This window comes from Enhydra lutris, unplaced genomic scaffold (genome assembly GCF_002288905.1).
Source record: "Enhydra lutris kenyoni isolate GAN:26980312 unplaced genomic scaffold, ASM228890v2 scaffoldscaffold21, whole genome shotgun sequence".
In the NCBI taxonomy this organism is placed as follows: domain Eukaryota; kingdom Metazoa; phylum Chordata; class Mammalia; order Carnivora; family Mustelidae; genus Enhydra; species Enhydra lutris.
Window position 1 is genome coordinate 39,006,554 of NW_019154105.1, and position 13,559 is coordinate 39,020,112.

The 13,559-nt window shown below is 35.6% G+C and overlaps 1 protein-coding gene across 2 annotated transcripts in view; it reads left to right on the forward strand.

Annotated features, from left to right (window-relative positions):
* Positions 1-13,559, forward strand: part of LOC111149134 (ArfGAP with RhoGAP domain, ankyrin repeat and PH domain 2) — a 185,229-nt gene that overhangs the window by 56,618 nt on the left and 115,052 nt on the right. For both annotated transcript variants that reach the window (XM_022506074.1, XM_022506073.1), the window contains 2 exons: positions 1,461-1,639; positions 12,408-12,523. In XM_022506074.1, the coding sequence (XP_022361782.1) occupies positions 1,461-1,639; positions 12,408-12,523 (295 nt within the window). The remainder of the gene's footprint in view (positions 1-1,460; positions 1,640-12,407; positions 12,524-13,559) is intronic.

Below are 13,559 nucleotides of genomic sequence, written 5' to 3' on the forward strand. Positions count from 1 at the left end.
TTTTTTAAGATTTTATTTATTTATTTGTCAGAAAGAGAGAGAGAGAAAGCACACAAGCAGGCAGAGAGGCAGGCAGAGGCGGAGAGAGAGGCAGGCTCCCCGCTGAGCAAGGAGCCCGATATGGGACTCGATCCCAGGACCCTAGGATCATGACCTGAGCCGAAGGCAGCAGCTTAACCCACTGAGCCACCCAGGCGTCCCCAGATGTTCTTTTGTTTACATTTTCATTGTGCTTCAGGCCTCTCTTGCCCTATTCCTGATTTCCAAGCTTCCAGTTTGGTCTACATATTATCCTACTAATCATGTTATTTCCTTGCTAAGAATCTTGTCTTGATTTTGTTTGTTTGATGTTTGTTTCCCCTCTGTAATAAAGTTTGGAGGCAAAATTCATTACAGGTACTGCAGAAGCTCTATCCATATTTCCTGTTTCCTCTTGAGTTCAAAATTATCAATATGCTTGTCTATAAGTCTCTGAGCAGATGTTGGTTCTTTCTGCCTCTGTTCTTGTGTTCTTCTCCGCTTAGAGTCATAAAGTTCTGCTCTTCCCTCACCAAACTCCAGTTACGCTCCTTGTTTCAAGACCTAGCACAAATACTTTTTTTTTAATAGTACTGAGAACAGTTGTTTGAGTTAAAATATTTGATTCTCCTAATTTTAATGCTAACTTGCTGTATGACCTTCAGCAAATGACTTACCTCCATTGAATTGACTCATATTTTATTTGATATCATTTGTATGACATTTATAGTACTCTGTGTTCTGTTATATGTTCATATCTAACTTGACTTACAACTTTGATTGCTCCTTGGGGACTAGATCAGATTTCTGTGTCTGTAATGCAGTGTGTGATAATGCAGCATTGAAGGTCACTTAGCTTTTGTGGAGGGAGAAAACCAAATTCTAATTTACCAAATTGAGATCCTTTTGTTTCTGTGGTGAGAGTGGAATGGATGGTTGAATAGCAGTCAGCATGTACTCTGAAGTAGAGTAGGCTCTAAGTAACAGAAATAAGAGTGAGATTTTCTGGGCATTTGAACAACTTAATTACTAGGTGAAATCTGTTAACTGGTCTCAGTATTACTTCTATTAAAAGAGAAAATCCAATCTCATGAATAATCTATGAAAGTGCTTTTTAAATATTAACATGGATTCAGATCACCTGGGATCTTTTTAAACTGAAGATTCTGATTCATCAGGTCTGGAGTGGGGCCTGAGATTTTGCATTCTAATAAGCTCCCAGGTGAGGCCAGTATGGTTACAGAACACCTGGGTGGTGTTATTTCTTTTCTCTTACAGAATTGGGCCATCGGCTCTGACTGCAGTAGCATTTAGATTGTGGTTGTGGGAAAGAATCTGTAAATCATGTGTTACAGGGAGAATAGATCCTTTGCCCATGTTTCTGTGTCTGTATAATTTATATGAGTATGGATGTATGTACTTTCTCCTGTCTTCATTTTCAGAGGAGAGAAATGACTGGATCAGCATCCTATTAAATGCACTGAAATCACAATCTCCTGCCTTGCAGTCTCAAGCAGCTTCTGCACCTGAAAAATGTGGCTATCTTGAACTGAGAGGGTATAAAGCCAAAATTTTTACTGTCTTAAGTGGAAGCAGCGTGTGGCTTTGCAAAAATGAACAGGTGAGCTGTGTTACAGTAATTGCAAATTGCGGTGCCTTGATTACATTCACAACTGTGCTTTTTAGACTTATTAGTGTTTTTACTTATAGCCTCTTGCTTTTGCCTTGAGTACTGCACTAAATATAACAAAGGAAGAGTTGTTTTGTTGAATTTTCTCAGTTCCTCCTGTGACAGGAAAGTAATCTACATCAAATTTGAGGCTAGACATCGCCTTTTTAAGGGACTGAGAAAATAAAATCTTGAAAATAATTTTTGAAGGGTATTCCTTAGCCGAAGTAATATTGTAATATTGTAATTATATGAGATAACAATCAGAAACCAATTAAACATTACAGCTCTTGATGAAATGGCCCAGTTCACCTGTTGTGTTTCTTTTATAATAAAAAATTTTAAGAGCAGGCACAGGTAACATGTTTTTGTGAGTTTCTAGCATTTTTTTAAAAGTAGATATGTTGGTTACAGAGGAAATAATTTACTATAGGTAGGTGGTTCATATATGCACATACATAACACACCACAAATAAATGAAGTAGACTTGAATTGTTGACATTGAATTTGGTTAATATAGAAAGACTTAATAGAGAAGTTCAGTGTTTTGAGGAGACTAATATTAAAGTTCTAATGAATTCTATTAACTTTATTTGATTCAGTAGACTTCCTTTCTCTAACATATCTGATTCTTATTTTTATCTTATTATTTTATTTTTTTAAGGATTCTGTTTATTTGAGAGAGAGAGAGCCCACATGTGTGCACTCACACAAGCAGGGGGAGGGACAGAGAGAGAGAGAGAAACAGACTCCCCACTGAGCAGGGAGCTGGCTGTGGGGCTTGATCCCAAGACACTGAGATCATGACCTAAGCTGACTGAGTCACCCAGGTGACCCTAACATGCCTGGTTTTTAATATATATAAGAAAATACCCCATTTGGGGAAGGAGTTCTTAATCTTTTAGCCTAGAATACATTAGATTTTTAGTAATTTGTGGAATTGCACAGTGTGCTTTGAATAGCTGATCTAAGATGAACTCATTGGTGACATATCATAATGAGTGATGATAGGCTGGGATAATAATGCCTACTGTTTTCATAACAAAAAATACAGATGTCAACTCAAACATTAGTTTCAAAAATATTAACTAGAGATCTTTATCTAAGACATCTTCTGAACTTGAGTGTGATCTTTTTCATTATGTTTTCTGGATAAGATTTCTTAGCCAATTAACTGTGGAAGGCGTCATTGAGCACTGTTGGCACATTAATAACATGGATAGTTAGCATATTCCTCAAGAAGAGTGATGTACAGCTTATAATGTGTATGAACTGAATGTGAACATTTTCAGTCTGTGAAGTGAGATGATTAAAACTTTTCTCATTGGAATGGAGTTTAAAAATGCATAATTTGCATTTGTCGGTATGGAAGTTGTTCTGCCAGATTAATTGAGGTATTCATTTTTTACTTGCACAGATTTGATGGACTTCAAATTATTAGTTTCATCATTTCCATTAGCTGGATTGTCTGAGTTTATGTTATTCTCCCAAAGTAGATGTTTTTTAAAGTTTTATTAATGTTCTCTGATTAGAAAGAAATTGTGTGAAATTATTGCTTTAATATTAGCAATTGAACATAAAAAGTGTAAGAACGACTAGCAGCTGGTGAGTACCGGGTATTGTGCTAATTAATTTATAAACATTTCCTTTTAATCTTGCCCACAAATGTGGGAGGAAGATGTTCTCCTCCATGTTTCATAGATGAGGAAAATGAAGGTTGTGTAAGGATTGTAGATTGTAATGCATAACAAAACCAGAACTTTATGACTCTAAGTGGCAGCATCTTAGCAACTATACCCAAGTGTCTTTAAAGGGTATGTTGCAAATTTCTGGCCTGTGACCTTTTAGAAATAGTCTAAGCTTCTTTTCTTGAATAACTGAGTTGCTTAGGAGGTTCGGAGTGTAAGTGTGTTTGAGTAATACACTTTCTACCAGGTGAGGCATTCTGCAAGGGGTGTGCTTGTTGAGGACTTAAGTCCTATCTTCCAGGAGGAACAGTCTGACAAGACCTTTGTTTATGACGGGTGGTGAGCCTAGTACTTTATTTGGCTTGTGCAGGGGTTGTAGAGAAGTTAGGGCAATTAATGAAGTCTGGAGATTAGAAACACTTCCACATACACGAGTAATGAAAATGAAAAATGAAAACATTAATGCTGGACCCCTCCTCATCTTTTGAGACATAAATCTGTTTTCAGTGCATGTATATTTCTGGTCCTTTTCTATGCGTTAACATGCCTTTATATCAACCCTTAAAACGTACATACCATTGCTTGTGTATGTGTTATTTTTAAAAATTTGCATTATTTTATATGGAGCTGGGTCTTAAGGGACATGATCTTGAGTCAAGTCTTAAAGAACTAGTTGGCCTAAGACTGGATGGATAAATTAAGGAAGGCCTTTTATGGTTAGGGCCTAATTTACCATTCCAGTTTTATCTGTGCTTACATCCTATGTATGCCTTTTTCTCCAGAGGAAGGTTGCCCATTGGTTTTTCACATGGTTGAGCAGATTGTGTGAAGAACTTGGGTGACGTGCTAAATGGGGAGTCTTTCTCCTGAATGCAAAGGGCTTTAAGGTTACATTTAGGAAAAACACTAAAAGATATACATTCAATGCAACTTCTGAAAGTTTTGTATATACAGTACATTAAGTAATCATGTTTTTTTAAATATGGAAAAATCTGCTTATCATAAAAATGTAAGTTGTGTTACACCTGAAGTTAATGTAACATATCAATTATACAGATATATCAAAAATAAAAAAAAAATTAAAAGAAGTGTTAGCTTTGAACTTCCATATCTAAATTTGCATTGGAGCTAATTGAGTTTCATGCATCAAAACTAAATTGTTTTCAGTTTAAAAAATTTTTAAATAATGAATTCATTGCCCACATAATTTTTAGTATAAATAGAATAAAAATAAGGAAAATCAACCCACACTACCCTAACGTGAATTATTTTCATTTTTCTAGCCTCTTTTGATAAATAGTTTTACAAATTTACTTTAGAGATCCCTCCAGAGAGAGTAAACAGATGATGGATAGAGGTGGAAAGGTAGCATATATTGAAGAGTTATTTAAAAGGAAGCTGCAGTGTTCCTTTAGAGCAGAGACGATTGGACAGAGGTAACAGTTCTGGGTCTTCATTCTTTCTCTGCTACTAATTGGCTCAGGTAATTAAGTTAATGTCTTTAGGTTTAAATGACGTGGTGTAAAGAAGAGAGATAGCTTACTATTCCCAAGGCCATTATGTAAGTTGCATGTGAAAATTCCATATATATCTGGGCTCATTCCAGACTGTGGATTTAGAATTTCTGGAGATAGAATGTTGGAATCCACATTTATATAAGCCATTCACATGTATCAAAAACTACATACAGTCAAACTCTGCTCTCAGGTTTTTTTTTTTTTCCTTTAAAAAAAATGATAAGTATCTAGGTAAAGAGAGCAAGGTATTTTTGGGGTTGGATAATGTGTAAAAATAGCCTTCAGCAACGTTGAATGTTTCATCATCCCACAACTTGGGTCTATTATATGTCTTTTTGTGATTAACTTTCATTTGGAAGTGATCTTTTTCCTCACTGAACATTTTGAAATGTGCCAACATTTAAATAGAAAGTTAAGATAATTATGATTAGTGATAATACATTTTGAGATTTTGAAGAACTATTACTAATGGTGCATAGTTTTGAACTATAGCTACTTTTTTTTTTTTTTTTTTTTTTGCTAAGATCTCAATTTTTATGATATTATGGTATGATGCTAGCAAGGAGGATGGCAATCTGCCTCTCCTCTTGGACACTTCACGGACAGGTCTAAACTCTATGGAATTAACATGGACTTTTCATTTTCCCAATTACTTGGTTTAAAGATTCATTTTTTTCTTTCATCTCTGTCTTTCCCTTTCATTCATTAGTACATTGTAGGAACTGAAATTTGCAGTAGCTCTCCACTGAGTAGGAGAAATGCCTTAGGGGATGTCATGTTCCCTCCCCCGGTATCCTTGCCCAGTAGGTTATAAAAAATTGAAAAGAACAATGAAGGGATATGTAAAAAAAGGAGTTTGGCAAAGTAGAAACAGACACAAATTCTCTACCTAATTACTCATTTGCGAAACACTGTGGCGCTGTTACCACATAAATTACGTGTCATCTCTTTATTTAACACCATCTCACACAGTGTTTAATTTTTATAAATATTGTTCTCTTACATTTTACATGCCTGTGGGTATTATAATTATGATAGTTTTTCTCCAGTGTTATTTCAACTTTGTACAAAATGAGTTGTGTTTCACTTTGTGTGGCTTATACTATACAATTTCCTGTGTTTCTGTATTCATCCATTTTACAAAATGGATTTTTACTGGACACCTTCTCATTTCTGGGCATGGCTCTAGGCTCTAGGGGTATAGCAGTGACCAAAAGATGCCTGTTGTCTCAGCCTCCACTGTGGGTAGCACACTTCGTGATAAATGAGACTTCTGGTAGCTTTCTGTACGTAGCCTTTTCTTCCTTTTTGATTTTCTTTTTCTTTTTTTTTTTTTTTTTGGCATGGACTTTCATGACCTTTTCGTAAAGAATTGTTTACATTTCAAATGCTGTTAGCTATGTGAACTAGGTACCAGCCTGATTTTAACCTTAAACGTGTTAGAATTTTTATATTCTCAAATTAATGGTGTGATGGTTTATTCACTGTCAGGTGTTCAGGAGTTTCAAGCCCCTAGCTGACACTCAGTAAACATTTTGCAGAAAGAGCTTGTTGAAGGAGCGGTCATTTACAGCTGTTGTTTTGTCTATAGAGCTCACCATTTTTTTAAAGTTTGTTTTTTAAGTTATTCTCTTTTCCGTGAATTGTCCCTTGATTTTTTTCTTTTTCCATTTATTGATTGGGATGTTTTTTCTGTCTTTTCTGACAATTTCTTAAGCTCTTCATGTAATAAAGATAATTAATCATCAGGTCATTTTCTATAACTGCTTTTCTGAGCTATCGTTTACTTTTTCATTCTTCAGTTAATTTTTACTGTGTGGAAATTTTATTATAATTAAACTGCTTTTTGTTTCAAAGCTTATAGATTTTTGATATTCTGGCAAATAATTATTTTATGAATTTATTTGTCTTGACATGATATGGAGGTAGTATATATGCCAGTATTTAAAATTTTAAATGAGATAAAATCTGAATATACACTGAAGTATGTGAAGTGTTACACATGTGGTTTTGCTATTTGAATGAAATTTCTGCAAATGGATGTGAAGCACATTTAAGATAATTGGCTTTGGTTTCCATTTGTTAGGTTGTTCCGACAGCCAGTCTCCCTCTTTTTTTTTTTTTTGTGATGAGTTTTTTTCAGGATCATGTTAGTATTAGTGAATTCATTACAACCAGATGTCTTGCTTGGTGGGTCTGTGCATCCATTTAATGATAATTGTGGCACTGAGGATTTAAATATATAAATTCACTTGATTAAACATTTTCAAATCAGGGTATAACAAGAGACTCATTCCCCCTCGTTCCCCCTACATAATGTTCCCGGTGTCTGGCACGGGGATGAAACTCTAATAGAATTTAAATAGACCTCATAGGGCTGTGGGTTGAGTAGCACAGAAAGAAGCAGCAGGATGTAGATGGTGGCCTCAGATTCTCTGGGTTCTTTATCTGGCCAAACTCTGCATCTGGTGTTTCCCCGGAAATGTGGTGCCAGTGTCATACAATGCCACATCTGTTTTCAACAAATGTGTAAGCACCAAGTTCTTAAATTTCTGGCATGGAAACCTGGCATCCAGTATTTCCAAAAATAGGTTTGAGTTTCAGCAAATTCGGGGTTAACAAACCCTTCTTTAATTTTTCCAGTTAGGAATCAAACTTTTGTTTTGCTCTTTTACTGTGTAGTTTCAAAATATAGTTTCAACCAGGTTCTGTTGCTATAAATAACCCATTTCAGCATCTTGGTAAATATTTACATTCATTCTAAACCAAGTATATATTGTAGATTCATTGGTGCAAATACTTTCATTCCTTACAAATAAAATGGAGATACTTTTATTGAAGACAAATTCTGGGCTTAGAACTCACAAATAAAAGAATTGTCTGTTTGTATTAGACCCTTAATTTATGTGACACTCCATTTTTATAACAGTGCTGTGTAAGGTAGATATGACTGTGTTTTTTTATAAATGAGGAAGTTGAAGTCTAGATAAAGTATATAACTTGGTAGTAGTCATACAGCCAGTAAATGGCTTAGCCAGGATTCTCCCCCGGGTCTGACTCCCAGTGCTGACATGGTCATGACTGCCTTTGCAGGTGGTCCAGATCTGTTCGCCAAGCAACACCGTTGTTATAGTGGTACTGGTGGTGGGATTCATGCTTTCTGAGATCCCACATTCTGTGACAGCAAATTAAATGTAAGGTGTTGTTTAGTCTAGAATCTGCTTTTAGCTTTTTGCTTTCTATAGTAATATTCCAGTCACTGAGTTTTTATGCTCTTATTTTTTTTGTTTTTTTTTGTTTGTTTGTTTGTTTGTTTGTTTTCTGTCCAGCTTATAGCATTTTAAGTGTTGAAAGTGTAGCCTGGTCTGACTTGTGCCTATTTTTCAAAATGAGACTATTGCTGACAATCAGATTATAGTTAAAGAGCAATTTATTTTTTTAACATTTGCCTTCCACCCCATTTAAAAAAATCTATATATACTTGCTAGTTATCTTAAATATGTGTTTTCTTGTAATTAACTTTTTCACAGTTAATATGTTCCCTTGGTTTCAAATTCAAGAGGTAGAAGCTAACAAGAACGGTAACAGTAACTAACTAGATCTGCGTAGCACTTACCGCATGCCTGGTGTTCTTCTAAGCATATTTAATGTGTTGATTTAATCCTCCCCACACTGAAGAAGTGTAGGTACTACTATTCTCTCCATTGTGCAAATGAGAGAACTGAAACCAGAGAGGTATACCTGATCAAGCTGGTATGGGTTTTGTCAATGATCTGGTCAAGTGTCACTTCCTTCGGATGTTCTCATAAGAACACAACTCTCTCTCACAGGGATTGGCTGTTTTCAGTGTTTACAGCTATGTACTTATTACATTTCCCCTTCGTCTATAAGCTTTCCAAAGGTGGGGACCCTATCTTATGCTCTGGTGCGGGCCTAGGATTTAGCATGACTCCTGACCCACACAGAGTACTTCATAAACACTGTTTTGCCAGTATGAATTTTCCTCTTAAAAATAGCTTTATCTGTTCTGCCTTGTTCAGAGAATAATTTACAAGATCAAATGAGAGTTCATAGCTTTCTGTAAGCTTCAGAGCATGACACAAATAGATATTAAACTAATTATGGAGCGTACCGTATAGGGTTAAGGAAGACTGATGTTTTTAAAGTCTCTAGATGTTAACACAGGGGTGGGTATCCAGGACAAGTAGGATCTTGAAAATCCAACATGTCACTGTGTTCTGGCCAGAGTATTTTTAACCAGTAGTCTTAATGATTTCAAAGGATTTTTGTATAATCATTACATGCCTTTTCTTTTTCTTTCGCTCTACAGAAGGCAGGGGGGAATGTTGAATCCTGATATTTAAATATTGCAGATTCATCCTGTCTAGATTCTACAGCTGGTTCTGCGGTCTAATTCAGTTTTTCTCAACATTGGCTGCATAGGAGAATCACAGGATTGTAGTTTTGCTTTTTAACTGGAAATGCTTAAGCTTTGCTTTCCAATTCAGGGGATAAGAATCTCAGGGTTGGAGGGAGCATTGAGGAATTAGATATATTCTTAACGTAGTCTAAATACAGTCTGAAAAAGTGGTTTAATGTCACCACAAATATTTTTAATAGGAAACACAGTTGTTTCATATTTAATAGCTCTCAAGAGCACTGACATTTATTTTGTTACTCTGCTGTACATTTTACAGTCCATTTGTGTCGGTGAATTCAGTGGATACTCTAATTACTCAAAACCATATGGCCATGGCCAGCAGCTGATAAATGGTTACAATTTTCTTTCAGGCGAAAAAAACCATCTTTGCCTTGCTTGGAAGAAATTTGGGGTCTAGAGCCCACCCTCACTTATTTTATTTTTAACAGAATTTGCAGGTTTATATGTAGACATTTCACGATTTGCTTGTAGAAGAGAGGGGCCACCAATTCAGGTTGGAGCCTGAATGAGGCTCATTAGTTTCCATAAAACATTGTCCCTCCTGCCATCTGCTGGTCTGATGGTTTAAGTATGTATCTCTGCCCTTCCTAACACACAGTATCGGCAAGCCAGGTGCTCATCAGAGAATATAACTTGGCATAGAATGTAACCATTCATATCCAGCTCTTGTCAGGTCTTCATTATGGGAAACTGTTGGAAGGACATTCAGTCTATCCCAGAGTTACTTCTGTTTCAAGTTGGGCCATCAGAAAGCTGTTTTTAAAATATCCTACCTTGCCTGATATAAGGTAGAAGCTGTTTTTAAAATATCCTACCTTGCCTGATATAAGGTAGCTACACTTGTGGCGAGCACAGTACAATTTATAGAATTGTGGAATCACGATGTTTGCATACTCGAAACTAATGTAACGTTGTGGATGTACTTCAACTAAAAACAAACGAAAAACACACAAAAAAACTTACCTTGCTACCCCTACTTTATTTCTTCATTAAAAGAGAGTTTGAGTTTCCAGTCACTTAGGTTGGAAGTTTCTCCAACAATTATTATCTGGCAAGAACACTGGTATTAACAATTCAGAATTTTTTTTTTAACTGCAGTAAATATAACACTGGAACCTATTTGATTCTCCTTGTCCATATAGATCACGTTAAGTACTGATTTTTAGATGAGTTTGCCATACAAAGTGGAAATATATGATGTTTTTCAATTATTTTGCAACACTTAGCATCTCTGTGCATCTTCTCTTTTATATTATTGAACCTCAGTTTCTGGCTTGTTTTTCCTAACAGAGCAAGCTATTTGTACTTTCATCAGAAAAAAAAAATCAAATTGATATGTTTTATAAATGCGTCACATATTCTAACTTAACGTCATACGTTAAAAAAATAAAGAGAGGCATTTCTGCAATTTATGAAAGAAAACTCTGGATACTTTTATAAGTGGGGGAAATTTGTTATTATGTTATTTTATTTCTCATTTTATTAGGAATCCTTTAGTCTGAAATGACAAAACTCAAAGGATCACTTAAATAGATAGACATTTCTTTGTTTTAGCAAATCTCTTGGTGTAGGCAGCAGAGAACTGATGCCACCAGGGAACAAGGGTCTTCCTATCTTTTTCCTCACTCTGGCATCCTCAGGTACAATAATTTGTCCTCAGGCTTTTCATCTTGAGGATTCTAACATCTTCTGTGCGTCTAGATGTTATTTCCTAAGAAGATGGAATGGCGAGGGGTAAAAGTCTTTCTTCTTCTAAGATTTGCCCCCCACACTGCCCCAGGAATTTTTTTTATATTTTATTGACCAAAACTAAGACATATGATCCCTCCTAGCATGCAAGGGAGAGGGAAATATAGTACTTTTACTTTTAGCCTGTAGAGAGAAAGCTGGTGAACTTTCATGGTCTCTGCCAGAAGTATTCTTATTAAAAAATGGACCAGTGTTTTTTGTAGTTTTTCTTTAGTATGGCTACTTTTTCCAGTCAAATTGAATTTAGGAATTCAAAGCACATTTAGTTTACATGGATAAATCTTTTGAAGTAGGGAATAATTTTTAAATTTTTAAAGTGTTGAGATTATTTGATAAATCAAATTCCCAAACTATTATGATTAGATAATAATACTTCAAATGTCAGCATTTTTAAAAGGTAGATCTTATAGACTTTTGAACAGTTTCTAGTTTTGGTGGGGCAGACTGAACAGAGGAGCTATAGGTAGTGAACAAATGACAGTTTTCAAACCAAGATAGCATTTATTTATTTTTATTTTTATTTTTTTTTTAAAGATTTTATTTATTTATTTGTCAGAGAGAGAGAGGGAGAGAGAGCGAGCACAGGCAGACAGAATGGCAGGCAGAGGCAGAGGGAGAAGCAGGCTCCCTGATGAGCAAGGAGCCCGATGTGGGACTCGATCCCGAGACGCTGGGATCATGACCTGAGCCAAAGGCAGCAGCTTAACCAACTGAGCCACCCAGATGTCCCCCAAGATAGCATTTAAAGCAGTTTAAGAATTTAATTGAAGGAAGAGGAAAGTAATAAAATTTTGGGAATGAGATAAAACCATAAAATAAGTAATGCTTTTGTTAGAGAGTAAATGAGAAAAATAATATGACACAGCAGAGGCAACATCACAGAGTAAAACAAAGAACAATCAGCATGAGTTTTGGTCACTTTGTGTCACATACAACTCACTGCGCTTACCATGTGACTTTCCTCTCTTTGGGACTTCCTTTACTGAAGAGATAAAGATGAAAAAGTCCCTAACTTTGAAAAGTTAAGCATGTACACTTCACAATTTGTGTCCCAGTCAACTTGACTTTTCATGTGACAGAAGTCCGTACTTCATCAGTAGCCAGCTTGTCCAGCTTGGAATGCTAACATGAATTGAGAGTGCCTCCTAAAATAAGAAAACAACACTATCAATCCATTTTTAATGACTTATTCAGTTCTACATGTATATGTGTAGAAAAATTTAGTAGGATATAATGGTACTTTGGATTTTAGAGTATATAATGTGTACCTTTAAAATCCATATTTTTGTTTCTTTATAATGTTATTTTTTTTTTCTCCCAACTAGGATTTTAAAAGTGGACTTGGTATTACCATAATCCCTATGAACGTAGCAAATGTAAAACAAGTGGACCGAACTGTAAAACAGTCTTTTGAAATAATCACTCCCTATAGGAGTTTTAGGTAAGCTATATTTAAACATTTGTGTTTGTGTTATTCCACAAAAGCTTGGGTGATCTACTTTCACATTGCTAGTGGTGATTTTATTTCCTATAGATCACATAATAAAATCATGTTCGTTGTTTTCTGTATTGTCTAATTTATTAGCTGGTATATAAAAACACCTTATAAAAGTGACTTTAATTATCACACAACCTGCAAAGATACTAACTAATTTCATGAGATTTGGGATGTTTCTTTTCTTAATACTTTTTTCTCTTAGTAGACTTCATAAATATATTAATCTTTTATGAACAAATATGTGAAAAATTACTTCAATTTTAGGAATAAAGAATACTATATTATCTTTAAACTATATTTTTATTTACCTTTTTTAGACTAATCGAATGCAACCCTCCTTTAAAATCCTGATTACAATTGCTCCATATTGATTTCTTAAAAGGAACTCCTGCTTAAAATAATGCCAGTGAGTCTCATAGCACTTTTTTTTTTAAGATTTTTATTTATTTCATAGAGATCACAAGTATGCAGAGAGGCAGGCAGAGAGAGAGGGGAAGCAGGCTCCCTGCCAAGCAGAGACCCTGATGCAGGGCTCAATCCCAGGACCCTGGGATCATGACCTGAGCTGAAGGCAGAGCCTTTAACCCACCGAGCCACCCAGGCACCCCTCATAGCACTTTTTGATCAACTATTTTAATAGTTAATTTTATAGCTTGCATTACAGCAATCTAGTAATTTTTTCAAATAACAATGAAAAAGAAAACTTAAAGTTTGTAGTATGTTTTAATAACCTGTAATAGCCCGTAGCTTTGGTACACAAAAGAGGCATAAGTCAGTATCTGTGAGTTTACCCACATTAATTCATTTGTTAAAATTAATCAACAGGGGCGCCTGGGTGGCTCAGTGGGTTAAGCCTCTGCCTTCAGCTCAGGTTATGATCCCAGGGTCCTGGGATCGAGCCCCGCATCAGGCTCTCTGCTCCGCAGGGAGCCTGCCTCCACCTCTCTCTCTGCCTGCCTCTCTGCCTATTTGTGATCTC